A 17,534-nucleotide genomic window follows, 5' to 3' on the forward strand; every position below is an offset into this window, starting at 1 on the left:
CTTGAATATCAAACGCCTGACAAACTTTTGAGACCAGCCACCAAACCACGAAAAGTGACTTTCTTTCTAAGTCTTCTCTCCGGCCCTTCTGATGGAAGCAGAAACAGGGAGCACCATGGAGACTGGAAAGGGGACCAACCGAGGCATTCGGATTGCACTGGCCCTGTTTATTGGTGGCACCCTGGTGTTGGGCACACTGCTCTTTCTAGGTAAGTGGAGCTCCAGAGACCAGGAGACTGAACTGGGCATCTCTGGAGACTCTTTCTAATTCTTTATTTTAGAAACCCTTGTCATCATGCAGGCTGTTTGCTTATGCTAAAAAATAAAAATATACTCTCAGTTTCAATCAGCTATATCAATGTGAAAAAGGAGGCTTAAATATTAAATATATAGTCCAGCATGCAAACTGGATTAGAAAGTAGTTTGGAATGGCTGGTGGATTCGGTTGCACTGAGGGAAAAGACTATGTATTTATTGCATTTCACAAATTGAGTGTTTATGAATTCATAGTTAGATGCTTGCATTTGTTTTTTTGGGGAACAAACCACACTGGAATTTATTTTTATTTGACTTTTGTTCATGTTCAGTTGAACAAGTTACAAAGTGCAATCCACAAAAGATAAATCAGTCCTTCAATGGGATTCTTTGAGTCTTTTTAAATCCAGTGATTTTGATGGATGCAAAATGGTTAACTTCACTTTTCTAATAGATTTAAAAATGAATGTGAAGGAAAGCAGAGGTTTTCCTCTTAAGATTTGAAAAGCACCGTGATTCAATTATTGTTATAACTCCTGTGAGAATGATGTTTTCTGAGAGAATGTGGAGACAAAAGCATATTCCTAGAGGGGAAAGAAAGATGAAATCTGTTAGAAAGAGACAGGGGATGCCCAAAATTTTAGACTTTCCAAACTCCTGCTATTTTTCTTTGTAACAGTTTTCTTATATAACTCATAGTATTTCATTGGCTTGAAGGTCACCTAAAAACAAGCCCTATACTTAAGGGATTCTAGGTGTACTGAAATGCAGCAGGATTGGAAACATTTTTTGGCATAATCACGATGCAGGAGGCCATGTTTATTTTGGCAAGAGAAAACCAATAATTAACTTTTAAAAGAGTTAGCCTTGTGCGGTTGAGAACCCTGCTAAAAAGAGCAAACCACCTTTCCATGTTTTCTGTGGCTAAAGACTTAGGAAATTGGATCAGTATATCACTTTCTGGTGAAGCTAGACCTCCCACTCCTGTGACTGAATCTGTGGTTCTTGAAAACTGTTGTGAGGTTTCTCCAAAGTTGGTTTTAGATGATCAACTTACTGAAATTTAAAACTGGAGGAGAAATGTTAAGGGCATGCCAGGGATCTACGTATGACATGGGAAGTGCCTAAGAGGTTAGGTTTACACATACTCCCAGACTTACAAATCCAAGTGGTCATCATGTAAGTCAAAATATGTCTTCTTTTCAGTGATGTTAATAGCATTTTGCAACCCCTTTCAATTCTACCTTAAGATGATCAATGATAGCAAGTCTTTTTGTGTGTGTGTGTGAGAAGATGATTTGTTGACACAAGCACGAAAAATTTTAGGTAAGAGTTCACTAAGTCAAACATTGCTATTTCGGGGAGCCCTGATTTAAGGAGAAGGGGAGGAAGTCGGGGGAGGGACTTTGTGACTGGGTCAGTCATTGGGATGAAAAAAAAAAAAAAAACCAAGATAACTTCCCAGTAGGTTTAGTAACCTGGCTCTCACCTTGAATCTTCTGGAGAAGGTCTAATGATGATTGACAATAAATAGGACCAGCTAATGGTCTGGCCTCATTCTCTTCTCTTCTCTTCTCTTCTCTCCTCTCCTCTCCTCTCCTCTCCTCTCCTCTCCTCTCCTCTCCTCTCCTCTCCTCTCCTCTCCTCTCCTCTCCTCTCCTCTCCTCTCCTCTCCTCTCCTCTCCTCTCCTCTCCTCTCCTCTCCTCTCCTCTCCTCTCCTCTCCTCTCCTCTCCTCTCCTCTCCTCTCCTCTCCTCTCCTCTTTTTTCTTTTTTCTTTTCTTTTCTTTTCTTTTCTTTTCTTTTCTTTTCTTTTCTTTTCTTTTCTTTTCTTTTCTTTTCTTTTCTTTTTCTGCTCCACCGTCTGCGTCACCTGAAAGCTTGAGTTCCCACTCCCATGTCTACTGATTCACAGTCTGCATCTTCACAAGACATGAAGAGGGAGGATTGAGTAGCATATGCAGGTTTTTAAGGAGATACTGCTTCAGAGCACATCTATCTGAGGGTCTACACTCAGGAATGTCTGTCTGTCTGAGTGTCTGTCTGTCTATGAGCAGGTAGTCAGTCACTATGTATTCCTGTCTGGCCTTGATTGACCTTGAATTTACTGGGATATTTCTGCCTCTGCCTCTCAAATGCTAGGATTATACGCCTGTACCACCATACCCACCCAGGGACCTTTATATTTTTGTAAACTATGTCAGCACTAAGCTTTACTAGCCCCTTTCTTTACTGTCTGCCCCAAATCCTTCCACTCTGCATGTAGCTTGCTATATGCCTGCAAAGCAATGTTCTTCATGACAATATTCTAGTTAGCATCTTCCCTTGAAGGTGCTCCCTGGTTGACTTTGCAGTGTATGCTGTGTCTGTTCAAGTTCAGACATGTGTCTAGGACCCTGCCTTACCTCTCTTTTGTCTTTCTCTTCTATAGAAGGAGTGCTTGCCAGTGGTCTGAGGTGGGATCTGAAAACCTAGGGAATTAAAAAATATTCAGTATAACAGTATAGCCATAACCAATTTATTTTCAAGTGTTCTTTTCTTCTTCCCTTCTCCTTTCCCTCTGAAATCTGTTTCTCAGATGCAGGGGTCTGCAAGCTTTTTCTGTCAAGGCCAGATGATAGTAAATATTTTTGGCTCCACTGCCACACATTCCTTATTTCAGGGCTCTGTTTCATTGTAGCACTAAAGTATCCACAGACACAGTGTGCACAAATGGAAGCCAGGAAAATCTGCTTTCTGGATTCTGAAGCTTCAGTTCCATATACTTTTATATATTTTGATATAGTATTCTCCATTGCACCCCTCCCCCAACTATTAAAAATATCAAGGCTTTTCACAGAAATAGAAGCAGGCAGTGGTCTCGATTTGGTTTGTGGGTTCCAGTCGCTACTTAGGTGATGATGACCCCAGCTTTGTGGGTTTTTTCTCATGCTTTCTGTTCTGTTTCTATGTCTTGGGGATAGAAAACTTCCTTATACACATTGTCAGATAAAAAGAACTGATATTAGTTTGAATTTTTAACACATCTGTGTTAATAATCATTTCTTTTTAATGAAAGAAATAGGGTAGATTTTCAAATCATAAATTTAAAACTAAAGTGGTTATTATTAATAATAAAATTATTGTTATTTAATAATAATAATTATTATTATTTCTAGTAAAATTTATGTTCCCATTATAAAAAGTACCATTGAAGTACATTTGGTAAACATGTAAAAATTGATTACAGTGAAAATCTCACCATGGTTCTACCACTGAGGTACATTGAAATGTCCTGCACTGATCTTTATGCAGTCTATATATTTTTACCTATTTTTTCCTCGCAAAAATATCAAAACACTCCTTTTATGTTATAAAACTTCTTTTGAAAATAGGCCTGAGTGGTTCTGTCGGAAAGTTTCTTGAATCTATAATGTAACACAGATAAAAAGGCAGTTTGGAGGAGGGAAGAGAGAAAAGAACAAAGACAAAGTAGGCTCCTCTTAGGGTGTGGGTTCATAAATAATAAGACATGCCAGACTGGCAGGTGATCTTTAGGTCTGCATCTCAAGCAGAAATGTAGGCTTCCAGACTGCATTTCTCAGCGTCCCTGGTCCATTTCTTCATGGCCATATCTTCAAAGATTCCTTGTTTTTACTCACAGAACACAGCAATAATGAATGTCTCATAACTTCTCAGCTATGGAGGCAAAGCATGTAGTTTTCAAAAAGGTTTTAATTTTAGACTCATATTTGTTAATGCTCAGATCCTAACTGAAGTTCAAAGCCAGTGCATTCTTCTTTGCTTTTGAAAACACACTCATGTCTAACCTATGCCTGCACCCTGTATACTGTCAAAGACAGCTATGAATGTGGCCCAACACAAAATCTTAACTTACTTAAAACATTATGAGATTTAAAAAAATGCTTTTATTTTTGTGACTTCATTACATGATTCTCAAGCATGAACTTTGTTGAAGACACTGTCATGTCATAAAGGACTAGAAATTCCTGATAGATGATGTTGCTTGCCACCAGCTGGGAAGTATTCCTGAAAATGATTTCATTTGTACAAAAATTTGTTTGTGTGTGTGTGTGTGTGTGTGTGTGGTTGTGTGTGTGTATCTCCAAGGTACATGCTGCTCAGTTTTGAGAGGCTCTGGGCTCAATCTCTGTCAGCCAAACCCAAGGCAGACAAGATGGCTGTTCCCCACCTCCAGAGTTTCTGAACCCAGAGATCTGGAATGAAAATGCGCACACTCTAGTGAGCTTCCAGGTCTGCTGTGGCTCTGGTGTGTAGACTCCTCAATATGGCTCCAGTTTTACCCACTCAATCCACTCCTCCCCGATACGAGAGGAATGAATTTCAGAATAACTATGACTTAGTTCTAACAAGGCTGTTTACATATTTATCAAAGCAGTTTTTTGGTTTTGAGCCAACTTGCTTTTGGACTGCCAGGTCAATAATGAGAAGTATGAACTGATAGCAACTGTCTTGCGTATGTGCCCAAATGTATTTAACTTGGTGGTACTGTGCTACAAATCAATCCTTTATTTTGGTTTGTTTTTTCAGTGAGTCAAGGTCTCCTAAGTTTCCAAGCTAAACAGGAGTACTGCCTGAAGCCAGAATGCATAGAAGCCGGTAAGTCTGTTTTCCACCCTATGTCAAGTTATAATTTTGGTACCTTGGGAAGTGGAAGAGAAAACAGGTAGTATTTTTAGTGTTCTGTTTGCTTGAGGTTGACCAAATACAAAATACAATTTTGAAGACATTTCAAGTTTACTTTCAAGGTTTGGTGTGATGTAGTGGAGCTTAGGTTTCCTGTTTTCGTTGCAGAAACTGAGCTATTCAGTATTTCAACCCATATGATAAGGAACCCAGGAAAGGGCCTGGAAAACAGTGTCCTCTTTTAAAACACAGAGACCAGAGACTGTGAGCTTCGTATGGCTCCACTGAGGCCAGAGTCCTCTTTTTCTTAAGCAGACTTTGCATATCTTCTGGGTCAATGGACATGGTCTGTTTGATCCTAAGCAGGGACCCCGTGGAAATCTATGCCTCTGCTCGAATCTTCTTCTATTCTGTGATGCAAGTTGTACTTCTTTGGAGGTGACATGACCATGAATCAATGAGGACAGTAAGGCAAAAGATTCATGCTTAACGTTGCCTTGGTTTTGGCACAGCTATTAAATCCCTCTCACATCCCCATAATTCAGTCGGGGCCTACATTTGAAGATGCTAAATCCCTGGCTCCACCACCCTCCATTTTTCAAGTGGGCAGGACCCTAGGGAATTTCCAAAAGAGGAAGTCATAGGGCAATTAAACATGTGGGCTTTTCTCTTGACTGCAAGAGAAGAGATTAATGAGCGAATACACTAAATATGTATTATTCATACCAGGGGTTTATATATCCAAGAACTAGGAGAAAACAAAACAAAAACACACACAAAGGGACCTGGGGATGTAGCTCAATTGGTAAAGTAATGGCCTATCCTTCATGAAGCTCAGAGTTCAAACAGCACACATAAATTGGTTACGGTGATACATGGTTGTGATCCCAGTATTCTGGAGGTGGAGGTGGGAGGATCAAGAGTTCAAGACCAGCCTGCAGAGGCTTAGAAAGACCCTCTCTTTCTGTAGAGAACGTAACTTTGGGGAACAAGAAAATCAGAAAGGAGGATACATCTAGTAGGCCAGATGAGAGAGGATGTTGCCTTGAATTTGAGATGAAGATTGCAGATTTAGAAGCGGAGAATGCTGAAGGCATTGTGGTCATGGTGAGGTTGAGATGTACTGGGGGGAAAAGGCAGGGTGATGATTATATGTAAAGCAGCGACATTATTTGAGATGAGAGAGACTTAGGTGAAAGAATTTGTCAACTGCTGGTTGTAGTGGTACACATCTTTACTCATAGCACTCAGGAGGCAGACAGGTGGATAGCTGTGAGTTCAAGGCCAGCCTGATTTACATATCGAGGCCAACCCCTCTGTCTTACACTATCAGTTCATGGTTCTCAGTATTAACATAGTCAAAACCCAAGTTGTCTCAAAACCAAGACATCACTTTGGTGACTATGTAAACAGCCTTGCTAGAATCAAACAGACCATGTCCACTGACCCAGAAGATATGCAAAGTCTGCTTACGATAAAGAGGAATCTGTCATGGTTGTTCTGAACTTCATTCATCTCATATTGGGAGGAGGGGGTTGAGTGGATACAACTGGAGCTGTGATCAGGAGAGTCTGGTCACCAGGGCCATAGCAGCACCTCTGGATTGTTACATTAAGCCTCACTCCCTTTGACCCATTCTTGAGTGATCAATATTTTTCAACCAAGTAATGAGCTGAATGAGTCCCACTTGCCATTTCTGAAAAATCTCATAAGACCTCTATGAAGTTCTTATAGATGAGAGAATGTACTTTTTATTATTATTTTTTTTTTCGAGACCGGGTTTCTCTGTGTGACTCTGGCTGTCCTGGAACTGACTCTGTAGACCAGGCTGGCCTCGAACTCAGAAACCCACCTGCCTCTGCCTCCCAAGTGCTGGGATTAAAGGCATGCATCACCACTGTCCAGTGGAGAATGTATGGTTCTTGAGGCAAACTATTTCAGGATCACATCGTGAATTAGGGGCAGAGCTAGCCTTCAAAGTCTGAGTCTGGCCCCTCTCCTTCCTTTCCTTTGTGCCAAGCCAAGCAACTCTGTGCAAAAGCTTTCTGTCTTTTTTTTTTTTTTTTCTTCATGATACTAGAGTCACAAGGGTCTAGTGAATAGACAGCCCTTTCTACTTCTTAGTATTGTCTCTGGAACAGTGATGTTTTTCCCTTTGGAATATTGTGAAACTCTCATGCCCTTTTTCTGTTCCAAACTTGAGGAGTTGGCCTGGAGGCTTAGCAACTGGAGTTTTTCATGGAGTAAGGTGAGAGACCAGGTTTTACAATCAGATGACAGGCTGTAAATTTCATGTCACTTGGGTACTTTAGCTGTGGTAGAGTTCTTGCAGGTGAGAGAAATTAAAATATTCAAGCTGTAAGTGTTCAGATTTAGTTTAGACAACTTTAGGTATGGAAGGCCACTTCCTTCATGAATTTCCCTTGTTACAAATCATAATAATGCCAGAGTAAAAATGAACTGAGTGATGATTTGTGATGTCACCTTCTGTCACCTAGTGTGTTTTGCCTTGCTGTCCTGTTTTTAGTTTTCACGTTAGTAAATAGCTTCCTGATGTTAGGAGAAATGCTCTCAGTTTCTAGAGTGTAAGCTCACGCAGACCTCAGCCTTCCCTAATGCAGTATGAGCCTCTGCATACTCAGGGATCTGTGGAGCAGCAGTTGAGTACACATGGCATGAGAATTGAAGCCAAGCGTGGCTTTATGCAAGAGCTTGTGTTCTGGTTGGAAAAGGTCATGTGGCCTCATGTGCTGGTGGTGAAATTCCAAGGGATGGACATGCCTGACGAAGTTGTGTTTGTTTTCTTAGATCCTTCCTCTCTACAACTTTCTACTTTTTCTTTGTCTCTATGATCTGTTGTTCTAACTCCTCTTTGACAGCAAACACTACACAGAAAGACTACAGGAAAACAGTAGATGGCTTTGCTAATGACAATGAGTAAATGTAGACAGGCTGATGGGTTTGGAACATAATCTAGATATTTGTAAACCACATGATCTGTGTTAAGTTCCTGACCATCTTGGGCTGCAGTCTCATCAACTATGAAATGGGACTAGTGTTTTGAACTTTCTTTCTTTTTTTTTTTTTTTAAAGATTTATTTATTTATTATATGTAAGTACACTGTAGCTGTCTTCAGACACTCCAGAAGAGGGCGCCAGATCTTGTTACGGATGGTTGTGAGCCACCATGTGGTTGCTGGGATTTGATCTCTGGACCTTCGGAAGAGCAGTCAGGTGCTCTTACCCACTGAGCCATCTCACCAGCCCCTTGAACTTTCATATGAGTTGTGAGAATCAAAGAAAATGCCGGGCGGTGGTGGCACATGCCTTTAATCCCAGCACTTGGGAGGCAGAGGCAGGCAGATTTCTGAGTTTGAGGCCAGCCTGGTCTACAAAGTGAGTTCCATGACAGCCAGGGCTATACAGAGAAACCCTGCTTTGGAGCCCCCCTCCCCAAAAAAGAGAGAATCAAAGAAAATAAAAACTAGTAGTACACCTGCATCAAAAACCTCAATCCCTTAGAGCCATGTGGTCTCTAATTCTTAACATTAAACCTGATCTCAAGTTCTTTCACAAAACTGGGTTTCTTTAGCAAAAGTAACTAATGTGAAGCCATGTAAGACATTCCTTATTCTACTTATGAGACTATGCATTTATTTACCTCTAGGAATACTAATATGCTTGCTTGAGTGGTACCAATCCAGCCATTATTTTTTTTTTTTTTTTCGAGACCGGGTTTCTGTGTGGCTCTGGTTGTCCTGGAACTGACTCTGTAGACCAGGCTGGCCTCGAACTCAGAAATCCACCTGCCTCTGCCTCCCAAGTGCTGGGATTAAAGGCATGCATCACCACTGTCCAGTGGAGAATGTATGGTTCTTGAGGCAAACTATTTCAGGATCACATCGTGAATTAGGGGCAGAGCTAGCCTTCAACTGTTAAACTGTTAAACTGTTAAACTGTTAGATCACCTCTGGCTATACATGTATTTCTTTTCCAAAATTTGAAAATCTGCAAGCTCTGGAAATCTAGCATTAATTTTTAGATAATTACTTATGGAATTTTATTAGAAAATGCTTAAATGTATGTGGATAGTTCTGGGTTTAGATGACTATGTCTATATAAACTCAATTGAGATAATCCCTCTATCAGATAACCTGTGGGCAAGTCTGTGTGGACATTTTCTTGATTAGGGATTTATGTGGGAGGCTCCATACCCCTTGTATGCAGTGCCACTCCTGGGAAGGTTTAAGAAGGGTGGATGAACATGAGCCTGAGGAACAAGCTAGTAAGCAGCATTCCTTCTTGGTATCTGCTTCAGCTCCTGCCTTGGCTTTTTCTCATGATGGCCTGTGTAACCTGTAAACCAAATAAAGACTTTCTACTGAAAGTTTCTTTGGGTCACGGTGTTTTACTGCAACAATAGAAACCTAAGACAAGTATTTAGCTCTTGCCTAGTGTTGCTGTCATTCCAACCCAAGCAGCTTCACTCTAGAGTTAGTGAAAAGGCTTTATTGCTCAAAAGAGCTTAGCATATAGTTCCAGGTACAGAGGAAATATGTAACGTGAGTAACTTGATTATTACATTTAAATATTAAAATGTAAGTCTTTATAAAACTCTCCTTTGAGCCCTGATTGAAACTACCACCTCTGAGCGTATATGTGCAGGAATGCTTTCCTCTGTACCATATAGACTAGTGGATGGGCTCCAAAAATTAACCTCTAGAGGTTAATTGAGAAGGTGGCAGTTTGTGCTTTTACTCATAATCAAATTTCTTTTTATTAAAATAAGATTCTCAGTTTTCTCCATGGAGTTGAATAGGGGAACAGAGTTTTGGTGTCTTGACAACCATGGTCCCTTGCAATTTGAAGTCATAGTCCCCCACAGAAAGGGCAGCCCTGCTTCTGTGAATGGGGGATGATTAGCTGCAAGGCAGAGAGAAGAGTGAGTTTTTTTTTTTTTCCCTCCACGGGCTCCTTTCCAAATTCAGTTTTCCATCAGGGCCGAGGTCAGAGCTGAGTTTGCAGTTTTCCTCCGTACCTGTGAGAATACCCAAGGAGATAGAGAAGAGGCATTAAAGAGTTGGGGGCAGGGGAAGCTGGGGAAGGAAGCCAGAAAGCAATGAGCTTATGTGAGTCAAAGTGCGTGTGAGAGCTCCCCTGTGGAACTGAGACTTGTGTGATCCCATCTGTGGCTGCAGAGGCTGACTATACACATAAGATGGAGCAAGATTTTTGTGTGCCCTAGCGCTTTTGAATATTAAACTATTATGATAAAATAGTAGCAGTAAGTAAAGGTGTAGTTAGAGACAACGAATTATGTCTGGAAAAAAATTAAACCAACTTGAAATTTATCATACTTCTGAACCAAGTTTTTTTTTTTTCCCTTCCTTGCTCATTTTAAAGATAGTGGTTGGAAATGATGAGGATTTTGAAGTCCCATGGAAATTAGGTACTAGGCATGGTGGCTCATGCCTGTAATCCTAGCATTGAGCAGGTAGAGCAGGAGAATTGTTATGAGTTAGAGGCCAGCCTAGTTTACATATTGAGTTCTAGGCCAGCTAGGATTAAATAGTGTCCCAAATAGAAAAAAATGAAACAAAAAGGATGTTTGTATATTCATTCAGTGGCTCCCGGACCACAACTCTTATTGGATTTTCTCCCAGGTCCTGAGGAAAACTGCAGTGGTTTGCCTTTTCCATAAGAAGTAGAGAAACATCTAACTGTACTTTTTAACCTGGAGAAATTGCTCACATAAGCAAAATATGCTTCTGTAAATTTATGTAAATTGTACAGGGGTGGGAGGTTTATTCTAATTTAGCTGATAACTCATTGGATTTTCATTAATTCTATGAAATCCATTCTAGCATTATGAATGCTAGAAATGTATTCTAGCATTAACTGAGGTGTGAATATTGAACAGAGTGTCATCTTTCCAATGTCATTAAAATATTGGCAGTCTTTTAAAAATCGGTACACATCTTTGCAGCCAGCAATTGTGTTGCAACTAGAAGATGGTTGGAGGTGTGTATTAGGAATATTGGAACCTTCTCTTTTTCTTATTTTGTATTAATCATTTTTTTAAACTCATAGATACAACCAATTGTAGTGGCTCATACCTGTAATTCTAGGACTTGCAAGGCTATGAGTTTGAGGACAGCCAGGGTTTGAATATGAAGTTATATTTCCTTAACATGGCCTCTTATTCTCTAGGAGACATCTTCAGGGTTTCGTTTGAAGGGAATCCAGCAGAGAGGGTACCGGGCTTCTTAAATGCTTACCTTGGAAAATCACAAGAAGCCATCCCTGCCACTTATGTTGATCAAATAAAGTGAGGAAGCGAGCATCACTTGAAACTGGGCAAATGGACTTTTTTAGTTCCATAGGAAGCATAGCCAAGTTAGTTTGCAGGGGAACATGTGGGATGGAAGGAAGGCCAACAATTGATTACATATTCCATTTATATTCTTGTTGCACACTCCAAAGATGTAGGACCAATCTGAAAAAAAAAAAAACAACCTAGTAACAGTAATTTCAGCCACCTTTCTCCTATACACTTGGCATTCTCTTATACACTTCTTTATATAGTGAAGCTCTTCCAGGGAGACATTTGAGGAGAAATGTTGAAGCCAAGGTTTGGGAAATGGTTGATATGAAATGGTTTTTGTTGAATTTGGAAGAGAATGGTGCACAGCATCTATCTAGTACTTGTTATTAGTCATCCTTAATCCTATGATTTTTCTTTTTAAACAGCTGCTGCCATCATGAGCAAAGTAAATCTTTCCGTGGATCCTTGTGAGAATTTTTTCCGGTTTGCTTGTGATGGCTGGATAAGCAGTAACCCTATTCCCGAAGATATGCCAAGCTATGGGGTTTATCCTTGGCTGAGACACAATGTTGACCTCAAGTTGAAGGGTAAGTTTCTACGAGAGTTTGGTGGTACTCTTTCCAGAATACTGTTTGACAAGAAAATTAATTCAGTGTTTGACTTTGGACTATCCTTTTTAAAACTATACTAAATTCATGTCCAAAATTCATTTTAATAGAAGATACTTTTCTGAATTTCAGTTTCCCCAATTTCCTTAACACAAGCCTGTTGTTGTAGGTTGTTAGTTTTTTGCTTGATAATGCAATGACAAATTCTATTGTAGAATAAATAGCACTTGATAGAGTTTGGGAGCACAAAGATAGTTAATGACTGGTATGCTACATCAAGAAACTTATTTGTCTGTTATGTTCAAGGTCACCCTCATTTCTTTTTTATTGTCTTCTGGATTTTTATGGCTTACAGAATGTATTTAACACCTCATCATTTTTTGACATCATTTTGAGAACTCTGAATGACCCATGGTTGTCATACTGTTCCTGTTAACATCCAAATTTTTGGGACACTCACCTTTCTCCCATGACCTTCAGAGCAATGAAGAACTCACATACACACAGATACTCCCATGTGCACATACACATTTTCATTTGTGCTTGTGAACCCTGCCAAAAGTTGGAAATGTCTGTTGCTGAACAAGACTGTGTTTGCATTGAGTCTCATTTTTATGTTAACTTGTTTGAGCAAGCTCTTTCAGGAGGAAACTAGGAAGATTTCAAAACTAGATAAGGGAATTGTTATTAGAAGATAAAAATATTTTTCCTCTTTCTTGACAACTGTGAAGTATGTCCTGTAACTTGCATTCAGTAACACAAAGAATCTTGGGGAAGTGAGAAGAATTATATTTCTTTCTTTCCCATGTCTATTTTTCCAAGATTTTTAAGTGGATGGATATTAAATCTATACCAACTTATATATTATATACAATGTGAAATCATTAGCCAAATCAATAGAGACCTATTTTTTAAAAATATATATCTGTTGAGATTTATTTATTTATTTTATGTATACATACACTGTCGTCTTCAGAGTATCAGATCTCATTACAGATGGTTGTGAGCCATCATGTGGTTGCTGGGAATTGAACTCAGGCCCTCTGGAAGAGCAGTCAGTGCTCTTAATGACTGAGCCATCTCTCCAGACCCCCTAGAGACCTGTGTATTTTCACAAATAAATATATATCACATAAGTTTACATTTTTATTAGGAGGCTAAAATTTAGCCTTGATAAATTATCAATGATAGTTTTTAAGAATGTTAGGGACTTTCTGTAACCTGACAAGATTTCTGTGCTGTGTGGCCATAAATAACACCTTGAGCAGTGAATTTGTAAACTAATACTTATTTCTCTGTAAGATATTTTTTAAAAAATGATTTCTTTCTTATATGTATATGGGTGTTTTTGCCTGCATGTATGTATGTCCACATTGCTTTCCTGGTGTCTGCAGAGGTCAGAAGGCATTTAACTCTCTAGAACTTGAGATAAGGATGCTTGTGGGCCACCTTGTGGGTGCTGGGAATCAAACCTAGGTCCTCTGCAAGAGGAATGAGTGTTTTTTTTTTTGTTTTGTTTTGTTTTGTTTTTTCAAGACAGGGTTTCTCTGTGTAGCTCTGGCTGTCCCGGAACTCACTTTGTAGACCAGGCTGGCCTCGAACTCAGAAATCCGCCTGCCTCTGACTCCCAAGTGCTGGGATTAAAGGCATGCGCCACCACACCCGGCTGGAATACGTGTTCTTAATCACCACTCATCTCTCCAGCCTCTCTCTGTGAGATATTGATTTATTCTGGTCCTTTATCTGTCATCATGGGCTATTTTCTATTCTCCTTTTCTGGACTTTCTTTCTTGGCAGACAGATGAGTATACACTTGTATGCACATGCTCATACATGCAGGACTACTACTGAATAAGGAAAATATGAGAATTCTTGATAGTTTTCTTTTTATGTTAGTTATAACAAAAGATTCATAGCATTAGGTTATGAAGTAGTTATAATAATTTAAAGAAACTTGGTTGTGGTGTCTTAATATAAAAATTATAGTCTGTGTTGATATGATTTATTTGAGGAGAATACTGTCAATGAGCTGCATCAGAATTCTTAGAAATCACTGAGCATAGTATAGTTACTATGTTCATTTTTCTTTTTTTCATTTTTATTGGTTATTTTATTTATTGACATTTAAAATGCTATCCCTCTTCCCAGTTTCCCATCCACAAATCCCCCATTCCCTCCCCTGCCTCTGCGAAGGTGCTCCCTCACCTGCCCACCCCCTCCTGCCTCAGTGCCCTAGCATTCCCCTACACCAGGTCATCAAGCCTCCACACAGGACCAAGGGGCTCCCCTCTCAGTGATGCCTAATGAGGCAGTTCTCTGCTCCATATTCAGCTGAAGCCATGGGTTCCTCACATGTGTACTCTTTGGTTGGTGGTTTAGTCCCTGGGATCTTTGGGGGGAGGGGTCTGGTTAGTTGATATTGTTATTCTTCCTATGGGGTTGCAAACCCCTTCATCTCCTTCAGTCCTTGCCCTAACTCCTCCATTGGGTTCCCCCACCCCTCAGTCCGATGTTCAGCTGGGTGCATCCAAGCCTGTATTGGTCAAGCTCCGGCACACCCTCTCAGGAGACAGCTATATCAGACACCTGTAAGCAAGCTCTTCTTGGCATCCACAATAGTTTCTGGGTTTGGTGTCTGCAGCTGGGATGGATTCCTAGGTGGGGCAGTCTCTGGGTGGCCTTTCCTTCAGTCTCTGCTCTACTCTTTGTCTCTGCACTTCCTTTTGATAGGAGGAATTCTAGATTAATATTTTTGAGGTGGCTGGGTGGCTCCATCTATCAACCGGGGACTGTGCCTATCCACTGGATATGGTCTCTATAGGTTCTGTCTCCCCTTTGTTGGGTATTTCAGCTGAAGTCCAGTGTTGTGTCCTGGGAACATCTTGGGTCCCTGGCATCTGGGACTTCTAGTGGCTACCCCCAGTTCTCCCTCTCCCACTGCTACACACCTCCATTCAAATTCCTGACCCTCTATAATTCTCCTCCATCTCCTCCAGTATCTGAACCATCCCCCCTTTTCCTCCTCCTCTTCTCTCTTTCCCAGACCCCCCCCCACTTCCTGAGATTATTTTCTTCCCCCTTCTGAGTAGGATTGTAGCATCTACACTTTGGTGTGGTCTTTCTTCTTGGGTTTCATATGGTCTGTGAGTCTATGCTCATATTTCTTAAAAACTGAAAAATTTGATTTTTTTCCTCATGTGGAGTTTGTGCTTATGTGTTTGTATGTGTCTGTGGATGTGTGTGTGTGTGTGTGTGTGTGTGTCTGTCTGTCTGTCTGTCTGTCTGTGTATGTAGGAACAAAGTTGGTGACAATAGGAGTCTTATTTGGTCATTTGGCCCCTTATTCATTGAGGCAAGCTCTCTCAATTGGACTCAGAGCTTGCCAGGCTAGCTAGTTTGATATACTGAGGATATTCTGACCTTTTAAGGGCTAGAATTACAAGAGAACTGCCATGCTCACTGGGTATTTATGTGAGTTCTGGGCATCTGAACCCCTGTCCTTATGCTGGTCACATGCTTTAATTACTGAGCTATCTCCTCAATTCCAAATCTTGTTTTTATTTAGCTGAATTAAAAAAAAAAAACTAGAAAGTTGCTCATAACTCTACCTTTAGACAGAAATGAGCCCACATGCAAAACTTCTTATGCATACTCATATTTAAAAAAATACCCAATATCATGCATGTGAATAGAACTTGTTTTTAACAAACAAGATATGAATAACATCGGTAGATAACATAGCAGTAAATAGCCTTGTGTGCTCTATGTCCTTATCTAACTGTATCCTTAGACTAAATCCCTGGAAATGGAATTGTTGGATTGAAAGAATATTTACAATTCAGTTTTGACTTATATACCCAAAGTAACCTTTGGAAGGTTTACTTGTAGGTTTTTATATTTTCTTGATGTTTGAAATAACTTTTCTATCTCTTCTGTCTGTTTCTCTGTCTTCTGTCTCTTGCTGTCTCTTTGTCTCTCTGTCTCTGTGTCTCTTTCTGTCTCTCTCTTTGTGTGTGTGTGTGATGTAAAGCAGAGGTCAGCAAACTGTAGCCAATGAGCCATATGCATCATACCTCCTGTTTTTGTAAATACAGTTTTACTGGCGCTTTAACCACCTTTCCTCAGATACAAATCGTCAATGGCTGCCTTTGTGCAGCGGTGGTAAAAAGGAGCAGTTGCTAGAGAAACCATATGGCCAGCACAGCCTGAGATATTTACTCTCTGATATTCATGGATGAAGACTGACAGCTCTTGATAACAAAAGTATGCTTTGCTATAGTTACACTAGATCTGATTAGACTTGTCAAAGATTTTAGGTAGCTTCTATGAAACTCTTTTATATTGTTAATCATAGAGTTAAGAGAGGTTTTAATATTTTCCTCCCTCCCTCCCTTGGTTAGAATCCCCAGAATGGTGTTAAGTAAAAGCAGCGATAATAGATATATACATTTTATTAATTTCTACCTTGAGTAGTAATGGGATCTAGTTTGTGTCCCCTGACATGTGTGAATATATATAATTATGTTAGTATTTCTTATTGTTTACTGGTATACAAAGGGCATGCATCAGGAAAATGACTTTTTGTTGTTTAACAGAGTGTCTTTTGCCTTCTTTAGATTTCCTCATACTGAACTAAACTTATAATTTTGAAATAAAACTTACCTAAGAATGCTTTGTTTGTAAGGCATGACTAGGATCCAATCAGTATTTTGTTTCATGCATTTCTATCTATGCTTATGATTTATATGTTTCTGTGCCTTTTGTGTGGTAGTTTTGTCTGATTTCAGTCACAAAGATTGTTTTTGGCCTTGTAAAACACAGTAGCAGGCTTTTTGTATATTTTTAAATTTTGGAAAGGACGATTCAAAGCCCTCCTGTGTCAAGGATTATAATTGCCAAATGTATCAAGTGATCATGGAACGCTTGTTTCAAGTATTGCAAGTCATGTTCTTCATTGAAAGCCACTCAAGAGTATGGGGTTTTGAGGCCTGGAGGGCAGTGTTTGCATCCTGGTTTCTTCTCTTTTGCCATCTGTGTCACCTTGGGACAATGACTGATCTCTTTTTAACTCAGTTTTCTCATCTTTAAAATGGAATAAAAACACCAGCATAGAGGATTTAGTAAGGACTGAAAAAAGTGATGATAAAAATTATCCACTTCAGCTCCCGGTTCACGGCAAGCTCTCAACAAATATTTGTGTTTTGCATCTCTGATTTATTTCAAAGGCAGTCTAAGGTTCACGAAGTAATATCTACCAAATGTTGTAAGTTTTGTGCTGGCCTTATCCTTTATAAATATCATGTGCTTTTGAAAATGTTGAATACTGTCAAGGTATTTTTCCTCATCTTTGATAAAAAGAATGCCCAAAAATAAAGCCCAATACCGCCAGCCAAAAGAATACCATTTTCTTATGGCTGAGAGAGAACACACGGATTCGGCTGTCCAATTTGTGAAATAAAATGAATCTGACAGACCTAGCTGATGAAAAATTGCCCTCTATTGAAGGCAGCAAATAGGTTTTGTGAAGTTTTACCTTAAATGATATATATGACTTGGATTTCTACTTAGAAAATAAGTTTATTTCTTGCTGTCTCCAAGAAGCAAGATTGTTTTGTGGAGGAGAAAAAAAAATGTACTGATGTGGTTACTAAAATTTCCTTACTTTAACCCTTCCTGGTCTGACATCATGTGACCATAAAG

At 39.7% G+C, this 17,534-nt stretch overlaps 1 protein-coding gene across 1 annotated transcript in view; it reads left to right on the top strand.

Annotated features, from left to right (window-relative positions):
• Phex (phosphate regulating endopeptidase X-linked) overlaps nt 1–17,534 on the top strand; it is a 300,129-nt gene that overhangs the window by 444 nt on the left and 282,151 nt on the right. The window contains exons 1-3 of the mRNA XM_021152917.2: nt 1–209; nt 4,806–4,874; nt 11,652–11,813. The exon at nt 1–209 is cut by the window's left edge and continues 444 nt beyond it. Coding sequence (XP_021008576.1) covers nt 92–209; nt 4,806–4,874; nt 11,652–11,813 — 349 coding nt within the window. The 5' untranslated portion in view covers nt 1–91. The remainder of the gene's footprint in view (nt 210–4,805; nt 4,875–11,651; nt 11,814–17,534) is intronic.

Source organism: Mus caroli, unplaced genomic scaffold (genome assembly GCF_978045245.1).
Source record: "Mus caroli unplaced genomic scaffold, Mus_caroli_1 scaffold_5, whole genome shotgun sequence".
Lineage (NCBI taxonomy): Eukaryota > Metazoa > Chordata > Mammalia > Rodentia > Muridae > Mus > Mus caroli.